The 14,321-nt window shown below is 57.5% G+C and overlaps 1 protein-coding gene across 4 annotated transcripts in view; it reads left to right on the forward strand.

Moving 5' to 3' along the window:
- The window catches only part of LOC132385509 (rho guanine nucleotide exchange factor 3-like), a 117,056-nt gene extending 102,735 nt beyond the window's left edge, over positions 1–14,321 (forward strand). For all 4 annotated transcript variants that reach the window (XM_059957633.1, XM_059957634.1, XM_059957636.1 and 1 more), the window contains 5 exons: positions 4,791–4,867; positions 7,843–8,100; positions 9,453–9,623; positions 12,133–12,322; positions 12,567–14,321. In XM_059957633.1, coding sequence (XP_059813616.1) covers positions 4,791–4,867; positions 7,843–8,100; positions 9,453–9,623; positions 12,133–12,322; positions 12,567–12,808 — 938 coding nt within the window. In that variant the 3' untranslated portion in view covers positions 12,809–14,321. The remainder of the gene's footprint in view (positions 1–4,790; positions 4,868–7,842; positions 8,101–9,452; positions 9,624–12,132; positions 12,323–12,566) is intronic.

The raw sequence follows: 14,321 nt of genomic DNA on the forward strand, positions 1-14,321 counted from the left end.
GAAACACACACACAGGGTGTACGGGGTCTCACAATAGGGGAAACACACACAGGAAGTACGGGGTCTCACAGTAGGGGAAACACACACACTGGGTGTGCGAGGTCTCACTGTAGGGGAAACTCACACACACTGGGAGTACGGGGTCCCCAGTTGGGAATCACACACAGGGTGTACAGGGTCCCCAGTGGGTAAACTCACACACTGGGTGTACGGGGGATCACAGTAGGGGAAACACACACACTGGGTGTACGGGGTCTCACTGTAGGGGAAACACACACACACAGGGTGTACGGGGGTCCCCAGTGGGGTAAACACACACACAGGGTGTACGAGGTCTCACAGTAGGGGAAACAAACACACTGGGTGTGCGGGGTCTCACTGTAGGGGAAACACACATACTGGGTGTACGGGGTCTCACAGTAGGGGAACACACACACAGGGTGTACGGGGTCTCATTGTAGGAGAAACACACACACTGGGTGTACGAGGTCTCACAGTAGGGGAAACACACACACTGGGTGTACGGGGTCTCACATTAGGGGAAACACACACACTGGGTGTACGGGGTCTCACTGTAGGGGAAACACACACACAGGGTGTACGGGGTCTCACAATAGGGGAAACACACACACTGGGTGTACGGGGTCCCACTGTAGGGGAAACACACACACTGGGTGTGCGAGGTCTCACTGTAGGGGAAACACACACACTGGGAGTACGGGGTCTCACAGTAGGGGAAACACACACACTGGGTGTACGAGGTCTCACATTAGGGGAAACACACACACTGGGTGTACGGGGTCTCACGTTAGGGGAAACACACACACTGGGTGTGCGGGGTCTCACAGTGGGGGAAACACACACACAGGGTGTACTGGTTCTCACTGTAGGGGAAATACACACACTGGGTGTACGGGGTCTCACATTAGGGGAAACACACACACTGGGTGTACGGGGTCTCACGTTAGGGGAAACACACACACTGGGTGTGCGGGGTCTCACAGTGGGGGAAACACACACATAGGGCGTACGGGGTCTCACTGTAGGGGAAACACACACACAGGATGTACGGGGTCTCAGAGTAGGGGAAACTCACACACAGGGTGTACGGGGTCACACAATAGGGGGAACACACACACTGGGTGTACGTGGTCTCACAATTGGGGAAACACACACAGGAAGTACGGGGTCTCACAGTAGGGGAAACACACACACTGGGTGTACGGGGTCTCACAGTAGGATAAACACACACACAGGGTGTACGGGGTCTCACAGTAGGATAAACACACACACAGGGTGTACAGGGTCTCACTGTAGGGGAAACACACACACTGGGTGTACGGGGTCTCACTGTAGGGGAAACACACACACTGGGTGTACGGGGTCTCACTGTAGGGGAAACACACACACTGGGTGTACGAGGTCTCACAGTAGGGGAAACACACACACAGGGTGTTCGGGGTCTCACAGTAGGGGAAACACACACACTGGGTGTACGGGGTCTCACAGTAGGGGAAATACACTCACTGGGTGTACGGGGTCTCACAGTAGGGGAAACACACACACTGGGTGTACGGGGTCTCACAGTAGGGGAAATACACACACTGGGTGTACGGGGTCTCACAGTAGGGGAAACACACACACTGGGTGTACGGGGTCTCACAGTAGGGGAAACAAACACACTGGGTGTACGGGGTCTCACAGTAGGGGAAACACACACACTGGGTGTACGGGGTCTCACAGTAGGGGAAACACACACACTGGGTGTACGGGGTCTCACAGTAGGGGAAATACACACACTGGGTGTACGGGGTCTCACAGTAGGGGAAACACACACACTGGGTGTACGGGGTCTCACAGTAGGGGAAATACACACACAGGGTGTACGGGGTCTCACTGTAGGGGAAACACACACACTGGGTGTACGGGGTCTCAGAGTAGGGGAAACACACACACTGGGTGTACGTGGTCTCACCGTAGGGGAAACACACACACAGGGTGTACGGGGTCTCACAGTAGGGGAAACACACACTCTGGGTCTACGAGGTCTCACAGTAGGGGAACACACACACAGGGTGTACGGGGTCTCACTGTAGGGGAAACACACACACTGGGTGTACGAGGTCTCACAGTAGGGGAAACACACACACTGGGTGTACGGGGTCTCACGTTAGGGGAAACACACACACTGGGTGTGCGGGGTCTCACAGTGGGGGAAACACACACATAGGGCGTACGGGGTCTCACTGTAGGGGAAACACACACACAGGATGTACGGGGTCTCAGAGTAGGGGAAACTCACACACAGGGTGTACGGGGTCTCACAATAGGGGGAACACACACACTGGGTGTACGTGGTCTCACAATTGGGGAAACACACACAGGAAGTACGGGGTCTCACAGTAGGGGAAACACACACACTGGGTGTACGGGGTCTCACAGTAGGATAAACACACACACAGGGTGTACGGGGTCTCACAGTAGGATAAACACACACACAGGGTGTACAGGGTCTCACTGTAGGGGAAACACACACACTGGGTGTACGGGGTCTCACTGTAGGGGAAACACACACACTGGGTGTACGGGGTCTCACTGTAGGGGAAACACACACACTGGGTGTACGAGGTCTCACAGTAGGGGAAACACACACACAGGGTGTTCGGGGTCTCACAGTAGGGGAAACACACACACTGGGTGTACGGGGTCTCACAGTAGGGGAAACACACACACTGGGTGTACGGGGTCTCACAGTAGGGGAAATACACACACTGGGTGTACGGGGTCTCACAGTAGGGGAAACACACACACTGGGTGTACGGGGTCTCACAGTAGGGGAAACAAACACACTGGGTGTACGGGGTCTCACAGTAGGGGAAACACACACACTGGGTGTACGGGGTCTCACAGTAGGGGAAACACACACACTGGGTGTACGGGGTCTCACAGTAGGGGAAATACACACACTGGGTGTACGGGGTCTCACAGTAGGGGAAACACACACACTGGGTGTACGGGGTCTCACAGTAGGGGAAATACACACACAGGGTGTACGGGGTCTCACTGTAGGGGAAACACACACACTGGGTGTACGGGGTCTCAGAGAAGGGGAAACACACACACTGGGTTTACGTGGTCTCACCGTAGGGGAAACACACACACAGGGTGTACGGGGTCTCACAGTAGGGGAAACACACACTCTGGGTCTACGAGGTCTCACAGTAGGGGAACACACACACAGGGTGTACGGGGTCTCACTGTAGGGGAAACACACACACTGGGTGTACGAGGTCTCACAGTAGGGGAAACACACACACTGGGTGTACGGGGTCTCACAGTAGGGGAAACACACACTCTGGGTGTACGGGGTCTCACAGTAGGGGAAACACACACTCTGGGTCTACGGGGACTCACAGTAGGGGAAACACACACACTGGGTGTACGGGGTCTCACAGTAGGGGAAACACACACACTGGGTGCACGGGGTCTCACAGTAGGGGAAACACACACACTGGGTGTACGAGGTCTCACAGTAGGGGAAACACACACACAGGGTGTACGGGGTCTCACAGTAGGGGAAACACACACACTGGGTGTACGGGGTCTCACAGTAGGGGAAACACACACACTGGGTGTACGGGGTCTCACTGTAGGGGAAACACACACACAGGGTGTACGGGGTCTCACAGTAGGGGAAACACACACACTGGGTGCACGAGGTCTCACAGTAGGGGAAACACACACACTGGGTGTACGGGGTCTCACAGTAGGGGAAACACACACACTGGGTGTACGGGGTCTCACTGTAGGGGAAACACACAGACAGGGTGTACGGGGTCTCACAGTAGGGGAAACACACACACTGGGTGCACGAGGTCTCACAGTAGGGGAAACACACACACTGGGTGTACGGGGTCTCACTGAAGGGGAAACACACACACTGGGTGTACGGGGTCTCACAGTAGGGGAAACACACACACTGGGTGCACGAGGTCTCACAGTAGGGGAAACACACTAACAGGGTGTACGGGGTCTCACAGTAGGGGAAACACACACACAGGGTGTACGGGGTCTCACAGTAGGGGAAATACACACAGGGTGTACGGGGTCTCACAGTAGGGGAAATACACACACACTGGGTGTACGGGGTCTCACAGTAGGGGAAACACACACAGGGTGTACGGGGTCTCACTGTAGGGGAAATACACACACACTGGGTGTACGGGGCCTCACAGTAGTGGAAACACACACACAGGGTGTACGGGGTCTCACAGTAGGGGAAACACACAAACAGGGTGTACGGGGTCTCACAGTAGGGGAAACACACACACAGGGTGTACGGGGTCTCACAGTAGGGGAAATACACACACAGGGTGTACGGGGTCTCACAGTAGGGGAAACACACACACTGGGTGTACGAGGTCTCACAGTAGGGGAAACAAACACTCAGGGTGTGCGGGGTCTCACTGTAGGGGAAACACACACACTGGGTGTACGGGGTCTCACAGTAGGGGAACACACACACTGGGTGTACGAGGTATAACTGTATGGGAAACACACACACTGGGTGCACGGGGGTCCCCAGTGGGGTAAACACACACACAGGGTGTATGAGGTCTCACAGTGGGGTAAACACACACACTCGGTGTATGGGCATCGCCAGTGGGGTAAATACACACATAGTGTGTACGGCGTCTCACAACAGGGGAAAGACACATACACTAAGTTGAGGGTATGAGGGAGATAGAGGAGGGGGAGGGACTCTTTCACACAGTGCTCTCTCTGCTCAGACCTTCTCAGTCGCCTGGAAGAGGTGAGGAACACGGATGGCACGGTGAGAGAGGTGGGCCGCACTCTCCTCGACTGGGTGAGTCTCCGCTGTTGCACTGGTTATACCCCAGTCCCACCCAACCACCGATTCTGTCCCCTCACCCACAGATGCCAGGTCCCTCTCCTTCCCTACACACTGGCTCCCACCAACCCCGTATTATGGGTGCCTCTTGAGAACCCCATCTCCTTCTCATTTTCTCCAGACTTTCTCTGACCCTCCTGCCTTCCTCTGATCCTCTCTTTCGCCCTCTGCTACACCAACCCTTTCGCTTCTGGCTCACTTCCTTCACAGACCCCCTCTCTCTGTCTCCGCCAGAATCAGAATCAGGTTTATTATCATGGACACACGTTGTGAAATTTGTTGCTTTGTGGTGGCAGTACTACAGTCACAAAAATTAATAATAGTGCAAAAGACAAAGAGTGAGATAGTTTCACGCGTTCATTGTCCATTCAGAACTCTGATGGAGGAGGGGAAGAAGGTGTTCCTGAGTCATTGAGTGTGGGGCTTCTGTAGCAGAGAGAAGAGGGCTTGTTCCAGATGGCATGGGTCATGAGTGATGGACATTATATTTTTGAGGCGTCACCTTTTGAAGGTATCTTCAATGGTGGGGAGGCTCGTGCCCGAGATGAGTTTGCAACTCATCCTGTGCAGTGCCCCCCTCCATGCCCGACGGTGATGCAACTGGACAGGATGCTCTCCGTGGTACATCTGTAGAAATCTGTTGGTGTTTGGTGACATTCCAGATCTCCTCGCTCTTAATGAAATAAAGTGCCTTCTTTGTAATTGCATCAATATGCTGGGCTCAGATTCTGTGAGATGTTGAACCCCCCAGGAAACCGCTCACTCTTTCCACTGTTCCGTTCCCTTGGTTTACCCTTCCTGAAGTCCTTGATCTTACAGACACTGAGTGTGAGGTTGTTATTGTGACCCCGCTCAACCAGCTGATCTGTCTCACTCCAATACGCCTCGCCACCATGAGTACAGAGTAAAAGAGCACGCATTCTTGTGATGTGCCTGTGTTGGTTGCCGGTAGGAGGAGATGTTATTACTGATCCACACACTCGGTGAGGAAGACAATAGGGGCAAGTTCCTCCACCTTTCTGCCTCTCTCCCCTCTATGTCACCTCTCCTCCTCCCTATCATTCTTCCAGCTGCCCATCACTTTCCCCCTCCTTCACTGACACTCTCTCCACCTCTGACTCTCTATCCCCTCTTCCTTTCTACCCCTATCCCTCTCACCCCACTCCCACTGCCCTTCCCTCTTGCTGCTTCGCTCCACACTTTCAACTCTCACTTTGCCTCCCGCTGCCTGCAGCAGCCTCTCTCCCACTCACTATACATCCCTCCTTCAGCTTGTAAGCTACTCTTACTGGCTGCCTCTCTCCCCTCACTCACCACTCTTCTCTCTACCCTCACAAGTCCCCTCTTCCCCCTCTCACCATCCCAACACCCCCTCTGCCACAGCTGCCCTCGCTGGCCGTCTCTCTCACCATCCCTCGCTGGCCTTGTCTCTCTCTCTCTCCATGCCTCCCCTCTGCCCTCGCTGGCCGTCTCTCTCACCATGCCTCCCCTCTGCTCTCGCTGGCCATCTCTCTCACCATGCCTCCCCTCTGCCCTCGCTGGCCGTGTCTCTCTCTCACCATGCCTCCCCTCTGCTCTCGCTGGCCGTCTCTCTCACCATGCCTCCCCTCTGCCCTCGCTGGCCGTGTCTCTCTCACCATGCCTCCCCTCTGCCCTCGCTGGCCGTCTCTCTCACCATCCCTCGCTGGCCGTCTCTCTCACCATGCCTCCCCTCTGCTCTCGCTGGCCGTGTCTCTCTCTCACCATGCCTCCCCTCTGCCCTCGCTGGCCGTCTCTCTCACCATGCCTCCCCTCTGCTCTCGCTGGCCATGTCTCTCTCACCATGCCTCCCCTCTGCCCTCGCTGGCCGTGTCTCTCTCTCACCATGCCTCCCCTCTGCCCTCGCTGGCCGTGTCTCTCTCTCACCATGCCTCCCCTCTGCCCTCGCTGGCCGTGTCTCTCTCTCACCATGCCTCCCCTCTGCCCTCGCTGGCCGTGTCTCTCTCACCATGCCTCCCCTCTGCCCTCGCTGGCCATGTCTCTCTCACCATGCCTCCCCTCTGCCCTCGCTGGCCGTGTCTCTCTCTCACCATGCCTCCCCTCTGCCCTCGCTGGCCGTGTCTCTCTCTCACCATGCCTCCCCTCTGCCCTCGCTGGCCGTGTCTCTCTCTCACCATGCCTCCCCTCTGCCCTCGCTGGCCGTGTCTCTCTCTCACCATGCCTCCCCTCTGCCCTCGCTGGCCGTGTCTCTCTCTCACCATGCCTCCCCTCTGCCCTCGCTGGCCGTGTCTCTCTCTCACCATGCCTCCCCTCTGCCCTCGCTGGCCGTGTCTCTCTCTCACCATGCCTCCCCTCTGCCCTCGCTGGCCGTGTCTCTCTCTCACCATGCCTCCCCTCTGCCCTCGCTGGCCGTCTCTCTCACCATGCCTCCCCTCTGCCCTCGCTGGCCGTGTCTCTCTCTCACCATGCCTCCCCTCTGCCCTCGCTGGCCGTCTCTCTCTCTCACCATCCCTGCCTCTGCCCACAGCTGCCCTTGCTGGTTGCCTCTCACCATGCCTCCCCTCTGCCCTCGCTGGCCGTGTCTCTCTCACCATGCCTCCCCTCTGCCCTCGCTGGCCGTGTCTCTCTCACCATGCCTCCCCTCTGCCCTCGCTGGCCGTGTCTCTCTCTCACCATGCCTCCCCTCTGCCCTCGCTGGCCGTCTCTCTCTCTCACCATCCCTGCCTCTGCCCACAGATGCCCTTGCTGGTTGCCTCTCACCATGCCTCCCCTCTGCCCTCGCTGGCCGTGTCTCTCTCACCATGCCTCCCCTCTGCCCTCGCTGGCCGTGTCTCTCTCTCACCATGCCTCCCCTCTGCCCTCGCTGGCCGTGTCTCTCTCTCACCATCCCTGCCTCTGCCCACAGCTGCCCTTGCTGGTTGCCTCTCACCATGCCTCCCCTCTGCCCACAGCTGCCCTCGCTGGCTGCCTATGAGACGTACTGCTGTAACCAGGTGGAGGCGAAGGCGGTGCTGGACGCCAAGCGGCGGGAACAGCGGGTGGACGAGTTCCTGCAGCTCTGCCAGCAGTCGGCCTTCAGCCGCAAGCTCGATCTGTGGAGCTTCCTGGACCTGCCCCGGAGCCGCCTGGTTAAGTACCCACTGCTGCTGCGGGAGATCGGTCGGCACACCCCAGCCGAGCACCCCGACCATGCTCTACTCCACCAGGCTGTGAGTCTGGGGGAGGGGACGGGTGGGGGGGGGGGGGCAAACAGGTGCATTGCGGTTCTAGGGGACCTGACAGATAAGTATTTGGATAGAAATGGACCGATAGTGAGTATGGCTTTGTATGAGTTTAGTCATGTCTAACCAATCTTACAGAATTTTTCAGGGAAACCAGATGGAGGCAAAACACTGGATGTTGTCTACATGGACTTTAGGAAGACACTTGATTAGGTTCTGCAGGGGAGGCTGGTCAAGCAAGTTCAGTCGCTTACCATTGAGGATGAGTAGGAAACTGGATTAGACATTGGCTTTGCAGAAGGAGCCGGAGTGTGGTAGATGGTTGCCTCTCTGACTGGAGGCCTGTGACTGCGCTGGGTCTATTGTTTGTCATCTATATCAACAATGTGGTAAACTGGATCAGCAAATTTGCGGATGACACTAAGATGGGGGTGTGGTGAGGAAGACTACCAAAGCTTGCAGCAGGATCTGAACCTCCTGGAAAAATACTGGGCTAAAATATTGCCGATGGAATTTAAAGCAGAAAAGTGTGAGATGGTTTGCCATCACCTTCTTCTGGGGTGGTCTTTCTAAGATGGATCAATTCTGTTCGGGGACCGACCGCCTGACGTCAGTGGTCACGACCATCCACCACCTGACCCCATGGATTCACATGACCCTGATCGGGGGAGGGCTAAGCAGGTGCTACACCTTGCCCAAGGGTGATCTACAGGCTGGCGGGGGGGGGGGGGGGGGGAAGGGGAGCAGTGCTTTACACCTCCTTTGGGAGAGACGCTTCTCCATCCTGCCACTTTGGCCTTCATAGATCAGGGTTATGGGTGCAGTAGATGGGATGTTACGTTGCAGTTATATAAAACATTGGTGAGGCTGATTCAGAGTATTGTGTGCAGCCTTTGTCACCTACCTAAGATTGAAAGAGTGCAGAGAAAATTTACAAGGATGTTACTGGGACTTGAGGCCTGAGGTTGAATATTTATTTCCTGGAGTGTAGGAGATTGAGAGCAGGTTTGCTAGAGATATACAAAATTATGAGGGGTATAGATCAGGTTAATGAAAGTAGGCTTTCTCCATTAAGATGGGGGGGGGGCTAGAACTAAGGGTCAAGGTGAAATGTTTAAGGGTACAAGAGAGATAACTTCATTCGGAGGGTGGAACGAGTTGCCGGCAGATGCAATTTCGATTTCAGACAATAGAAATGTAGATAGGTACGTGAGTGGGGGAGCTATGTAGGGCCATGGTCCAGGTGCGGTAGTGACTCCGTAGGAGGTTCAGGGCTGTCAGATTGTAGGAGGGGACCTAGACACAGACCAGCCCCACCCACCTTGCTGTGTTGCCTGCAGATGGAGCTGAGCCAGAGGGTCGCTGCGCAAATTGATGAGCGGACAGGCGAGTCAGAGTGTCGCTTCTACTGGCAGCGGCTGCGGTACCTGTCCGACACTCAGCCCGAGGCCGAGGTGCAGCGATCCCGCCGCCTCTGGTGTCACGGAGAGCTGAGGAACAACAAGGGTGCTGTAAGTACCTGACACCCTCCCACACCCCGACCAACAGGACAGCCCTATTCCATCCCTCCTTCACCCTCCCACACCCCGACCAACAGGACAGCCCTATTCCGCCCCTCCTTCACCCTCCCACACCCCGACCAACAGGACAGCCCTATTCCATCCCTCCTTCACCCTCCCACACCCCGACCAACAGGACAGCCCTATTCCGTCCCTCCTTCACCCTCCCACACCCCGACCAACAAGACAGCCCTATTCCATCCCTCCTTCACCCTCCCACACCCCGACCAACAAGACAGCCCTATTCCGTCCCTCCTTCACCCTCCCACACCCCGACCAACAAGACAGCCCTATTCCATCCCTCCTTCACCCTCCCACACCCCGACCAACAGGACAGCCCTATTCCGTCCCTCCTTCACCCTCCCACACCCCGACCAACAGGACAGCCCTATTCCGTCCCTCCTTCACCCTCCCACACCCCGACCAACAGGACAGCCCTATTCCGTCCCTCCTTCACCCTCCCACACCCCGACCAACAAGACAGCCCTATTCCGTCCCTCCTTCACCCTCCCACACCCCGACCAACAGGACAGCCCTATTACGTCCCTCCTTCACCCTCCCACACCCCGACCAACAAGACAGCCCTATTCCATCCCTCCTTCACCCTCCCACACCCCGACCAACAAGACAGCCCTATTCCGTCCCTCCTTCACCCTCCCACACCCCGACCAACAAGACAGCCCTATTCCATCCCTCCTTCACCCTCCCACACCCTGACCAACAAGACAGCCCTATTCCGTCCCTCCTTCACCCTCCCACACCCCGACCAACAAGACAGCCCTATTCCGTCCCTCCTTCACCCTCCCACACCCCGACCAACAAGACAGCCCTATTCCATCCCTCCTTCACCCTCCCACACCCCGACCAACAAGACAGCCCTATTCCGTCCCTCCTTCACCCGCCCACACCCCGACCAACAGGACAGCCCTATTCCGTCCCTCCTTCACCCTCCCACACCCCGACCAACAAGACAGCCCTATTCCGTCCCTCCTTCACCCTCCCACACCCCGACCAACAGGACAGCCCTATTCCGTCCCTCCTTCACCCTCCCACACCCCGACCAACAAGACAGCCCTATTCCGCCCCTCCTTCACCCTCCCACACCCCGACCAACAAGACAGCCCTATTCCGTCCCTCCTTCACCCTCCCACACCCCGACCAACAAGACAGCCCTATTCCGTCCCTCCTTCACCCTCCCACACCCCGACCAACAAGACAGCCCTATTCCGTCCCTCCTTCACCCTCCCACACCCCGACCAACAAGACAGCCCTATTCCGTCCCTCCTTCACCCTCCCACACCCCGACCAACAAGACAGCCCTATTCCGTCCCTCCTTCACCCTCCCGCACCCCGACCAACAAGACAGCCCTATTCCGCCCCTCCTTCACCCTCCCACACCCCGACCAACAGGACAGCCCTATTCCGTCCCTCCTTCACCCTCCCACACCCCGACCAACAAGACAGCCCTATTCCATCCCTCCTTCACCCTCCCACACCCCGACCAACAGGACAGCCCTATTCCGTCCCTCCTTCACCCTCCCACACCCCGACCAACAAGACAGCCCTATTCCATCCCTCCTTCACCCTCCCACACCCCGACCAACAAGACAGCCCTATTCCGTCCCTCCTTCACCCTCCCACACCCCGACCAACAAGACAGCCCTATTCCATCCCTCCTTCACCCTCCCACACCCCGACCAACAAGACAGCCCTATTCCGTCCCTCCTTCACCCTCCCACACCCCGACCAACAGGACAGCCCTATTCCGTCCCTCCTTCACCCTCCCACACCCCGACCAACAAGACAGCCCTATTCCGTCCCTCCTTCACCCTCCCACACCCCGACCAACAGGACAGCCCTATTCCGTCCCTCCTTCACCCTCCCACACCCCGACCAACAGGACAGCCCTATTCCGCCCCTCCTTCACCCTCCCACACCCCGACCAACAGGACAGCCCTATTCCATCCCTCCTTCACCCTCCCACACCCCGACCAACAAGACAGCCCTATTCCGCCCCTCCTTCACCCTCCCACACCCCGACCACCAAGACAGCCCTATTCCGCCCCTCCTTCACCCTCCCACACCCCGACCAACAGGACAGCCCTATTCCATCCCTCCTTCACCCTCCCACACCCCGACCAACAAGACAGCCCTATTCCGTCCCTCCTTCAACCTCTCACCTACCCCCTGCCTTCCTTCCTCTCCACACCATCTTCTCTCTCTCTCTCTCATCCCTCACCTCCACAAAACCCCTTTGCTCTCCCCCTCCCTGTTCTCTCCATCTCTTTCCCTTCCCATCCTCAGGAGGGTGGAATCTCTGGCCCTGACCTTCCCCAGTTTCACCCTGCCTGTCAGGATTAGTGACCCCCCCCCCCCCCCGAACCCTGACCTTATTCGACCTTTCTTGTCCCAACCGCGACGTTGGTCTTTGACCCCTCTTGCTGTGTTTGTCCCCCACCAGAAGCTACGGGTGTTCCTGTTTGAGAGAGCGCTGGTGGTGACGAGGCCGGTGACCCAGGCACAGGGGCTCTGCTACCAGGTTTACCGAACGCCTATCCCCGTCGGGCAGCTGGTGCTCGAGGACCTTCCGGACGGCGAAACACGGATCGGTGGCTCTATCCGGGGGGCCTTCGGCAGCACCACTGAGAGAGGTGGGTGCGGTGCGAGGGGAGGAGGGGCAAGGAGAGGGTTGGAGTAGGGATGGGGAATGTTGGGAGGTAGGTAAAGCCAGCAAGGCGGAGAAAGGGAGGGGTAGAGGGGAGCGAGGAAGAGGGAAGGTAATGGAGGTAGAGAGAGGGAGCAGGATGGGAGAAGTGAAAGGGAGCGAGGGAACGGGTTGAGGATGATGTGCTGTGAATACTAACCAGGCTTCTCCCTGCTGTCCTGGTGAGACAGCTAGGAACGTTTTTCGGGTGAGTTTCCGGGACCGCTCCCGTGGGCAAGCCCACACCCTCCAGGCCAGCGACAGCTTCAACAAGCAGCAGTGGGTGTCCTGTATCCGTCAGGCCATCATCAACTGCCGGGACAGCCCGCAGGACCAGGGAGAGCAGCTCCAGCTGCAACAGATCGCCGCCCTCACCATCGACAGCGAGGAGCCCGCACAGCTGACGGACACGGGCAGGCAGCAGGCTGTATGACACTGCTGGTTACACCGGACAGACTGAGCTGCCTCGCTCACACAACGGTTTCAAAAAATTTAGTGTTTACTTCGCTGCACTTTGTGTTCAGAATTAAATGTGAAAGATTGTGCCTTACACACTGTCCCAGGTTCAACTCAACTCCCTATGCACAACCCCATCACACACTCCCGGGGTCAGACACAGAGTGAATCCCCCTCCACACAGTCCCATCACACACTCCCGGGGTCAGATACAGAGTGAATCTCCCTCCACACCGTCCCATCACACACTCCTGGGGTCAGGCAGAGTGAAGCTCCCTCCACACCGTCCCATCACACACTCCCGGGGTTAGGCAGAGTGAATCTCCCTCCACACCGTCCCATCACACACTCCCGGGGTCAGACACAGAGTGAATCTCCCTCCACACCGTCCCATCACACACTCCCGGGGTCAGACACAGAGTGAATCTCCCTCCACACCGTCCCATCACACACTCCCGGGGTCAGACACAGAGTGAATCTCCCTCCACACCGTCCCATCACACACTCCCGGGGTCAGACACAGAGTGAATCTCCCTCCACACCGTCCCAACACACACTCCCGGGGTCAGACACAGAGTGAATCTCCCTCCACACCGTCCCATCACACACTCCCGGGGTCAGACACGGAGTGAATCTCCCTCCACACCGTCCCAACACACACTCCCGGGGTCAGACACAGAGTGAATCTCCCTCCACACCGTCCCATCACACACTCCCAGGGTCAGACACTGAGTGAATCTCCCTCCACACCGTCCCATCACACACTCCCAGGGTCAGACACAGAGTGAATCTCCCTCCACACCGTCCCATCACACACTCCCGGGGTCAGACACAGAGTGAATCTCCCTCCACACCGTCCCATCACACACTCCCGGGGTCAGACACGGAGTGAATCTCCCTCCACACCGTCCCATCACAGACTCCCAGGGTCAGACACAGAGTGAATCTCCCTCCACACCATTGCATCACACACTCCCGGGGTCAGGCAGAGTGAATCTCCCTCCACACCGTCCCATCACACACTCCCGGGGTCAGGCACAGAGTGAATCTCCCTCCACACCGTCCCATCACACACTCCCGGGGTCAGACACAGAGTGAATCTCCCTCCACACCGTCCCATCACACACTCCCGGGGTCAGACACAGAGTGAAACCCCCTCCACACCGACCCGTCACATACTCCCGGGGTCAGACACAGAGTGAAACCCCCTCCACACCGTCCCATCACACACTCCCGGGGTCAGGCACAGAGTGAATCTCCCTCCACACCGTCCCATCACACACTCCCGGGGTCAGGCACAGAGTGAATCTCCCTCCACACCGTCCCATCACACACTCCCGGGGTCAGACACAGAGTGAAACCCCCTCCACACCGACCCGTCACATACTCCCGGGGTCAGACACAGAGTGAAACCCCCTCCACACCGTCCCATCACACACTCCCGGGGTCAGGCACAGAGTGAATCTCCCTCCACACCGTCCCATCACACA

The sequence above is a fragment of the Hypanus sabinus genome, assembly GCF_030144855.1.
Source record: "Hypanus sabinus isolate sHypSab1 chromosome 24 unlocalized genomic scaffold, sHypSab1.hap1 SUPER_24_unloc_4, whole genome shotgun sequence".
Lineage (NCBI taxonomy): Eukaryota > Metazoa > Chordata > Chondrichthyes > Myliobatiformes > Dasyatidae > Hypanus > Hypanus sabinus.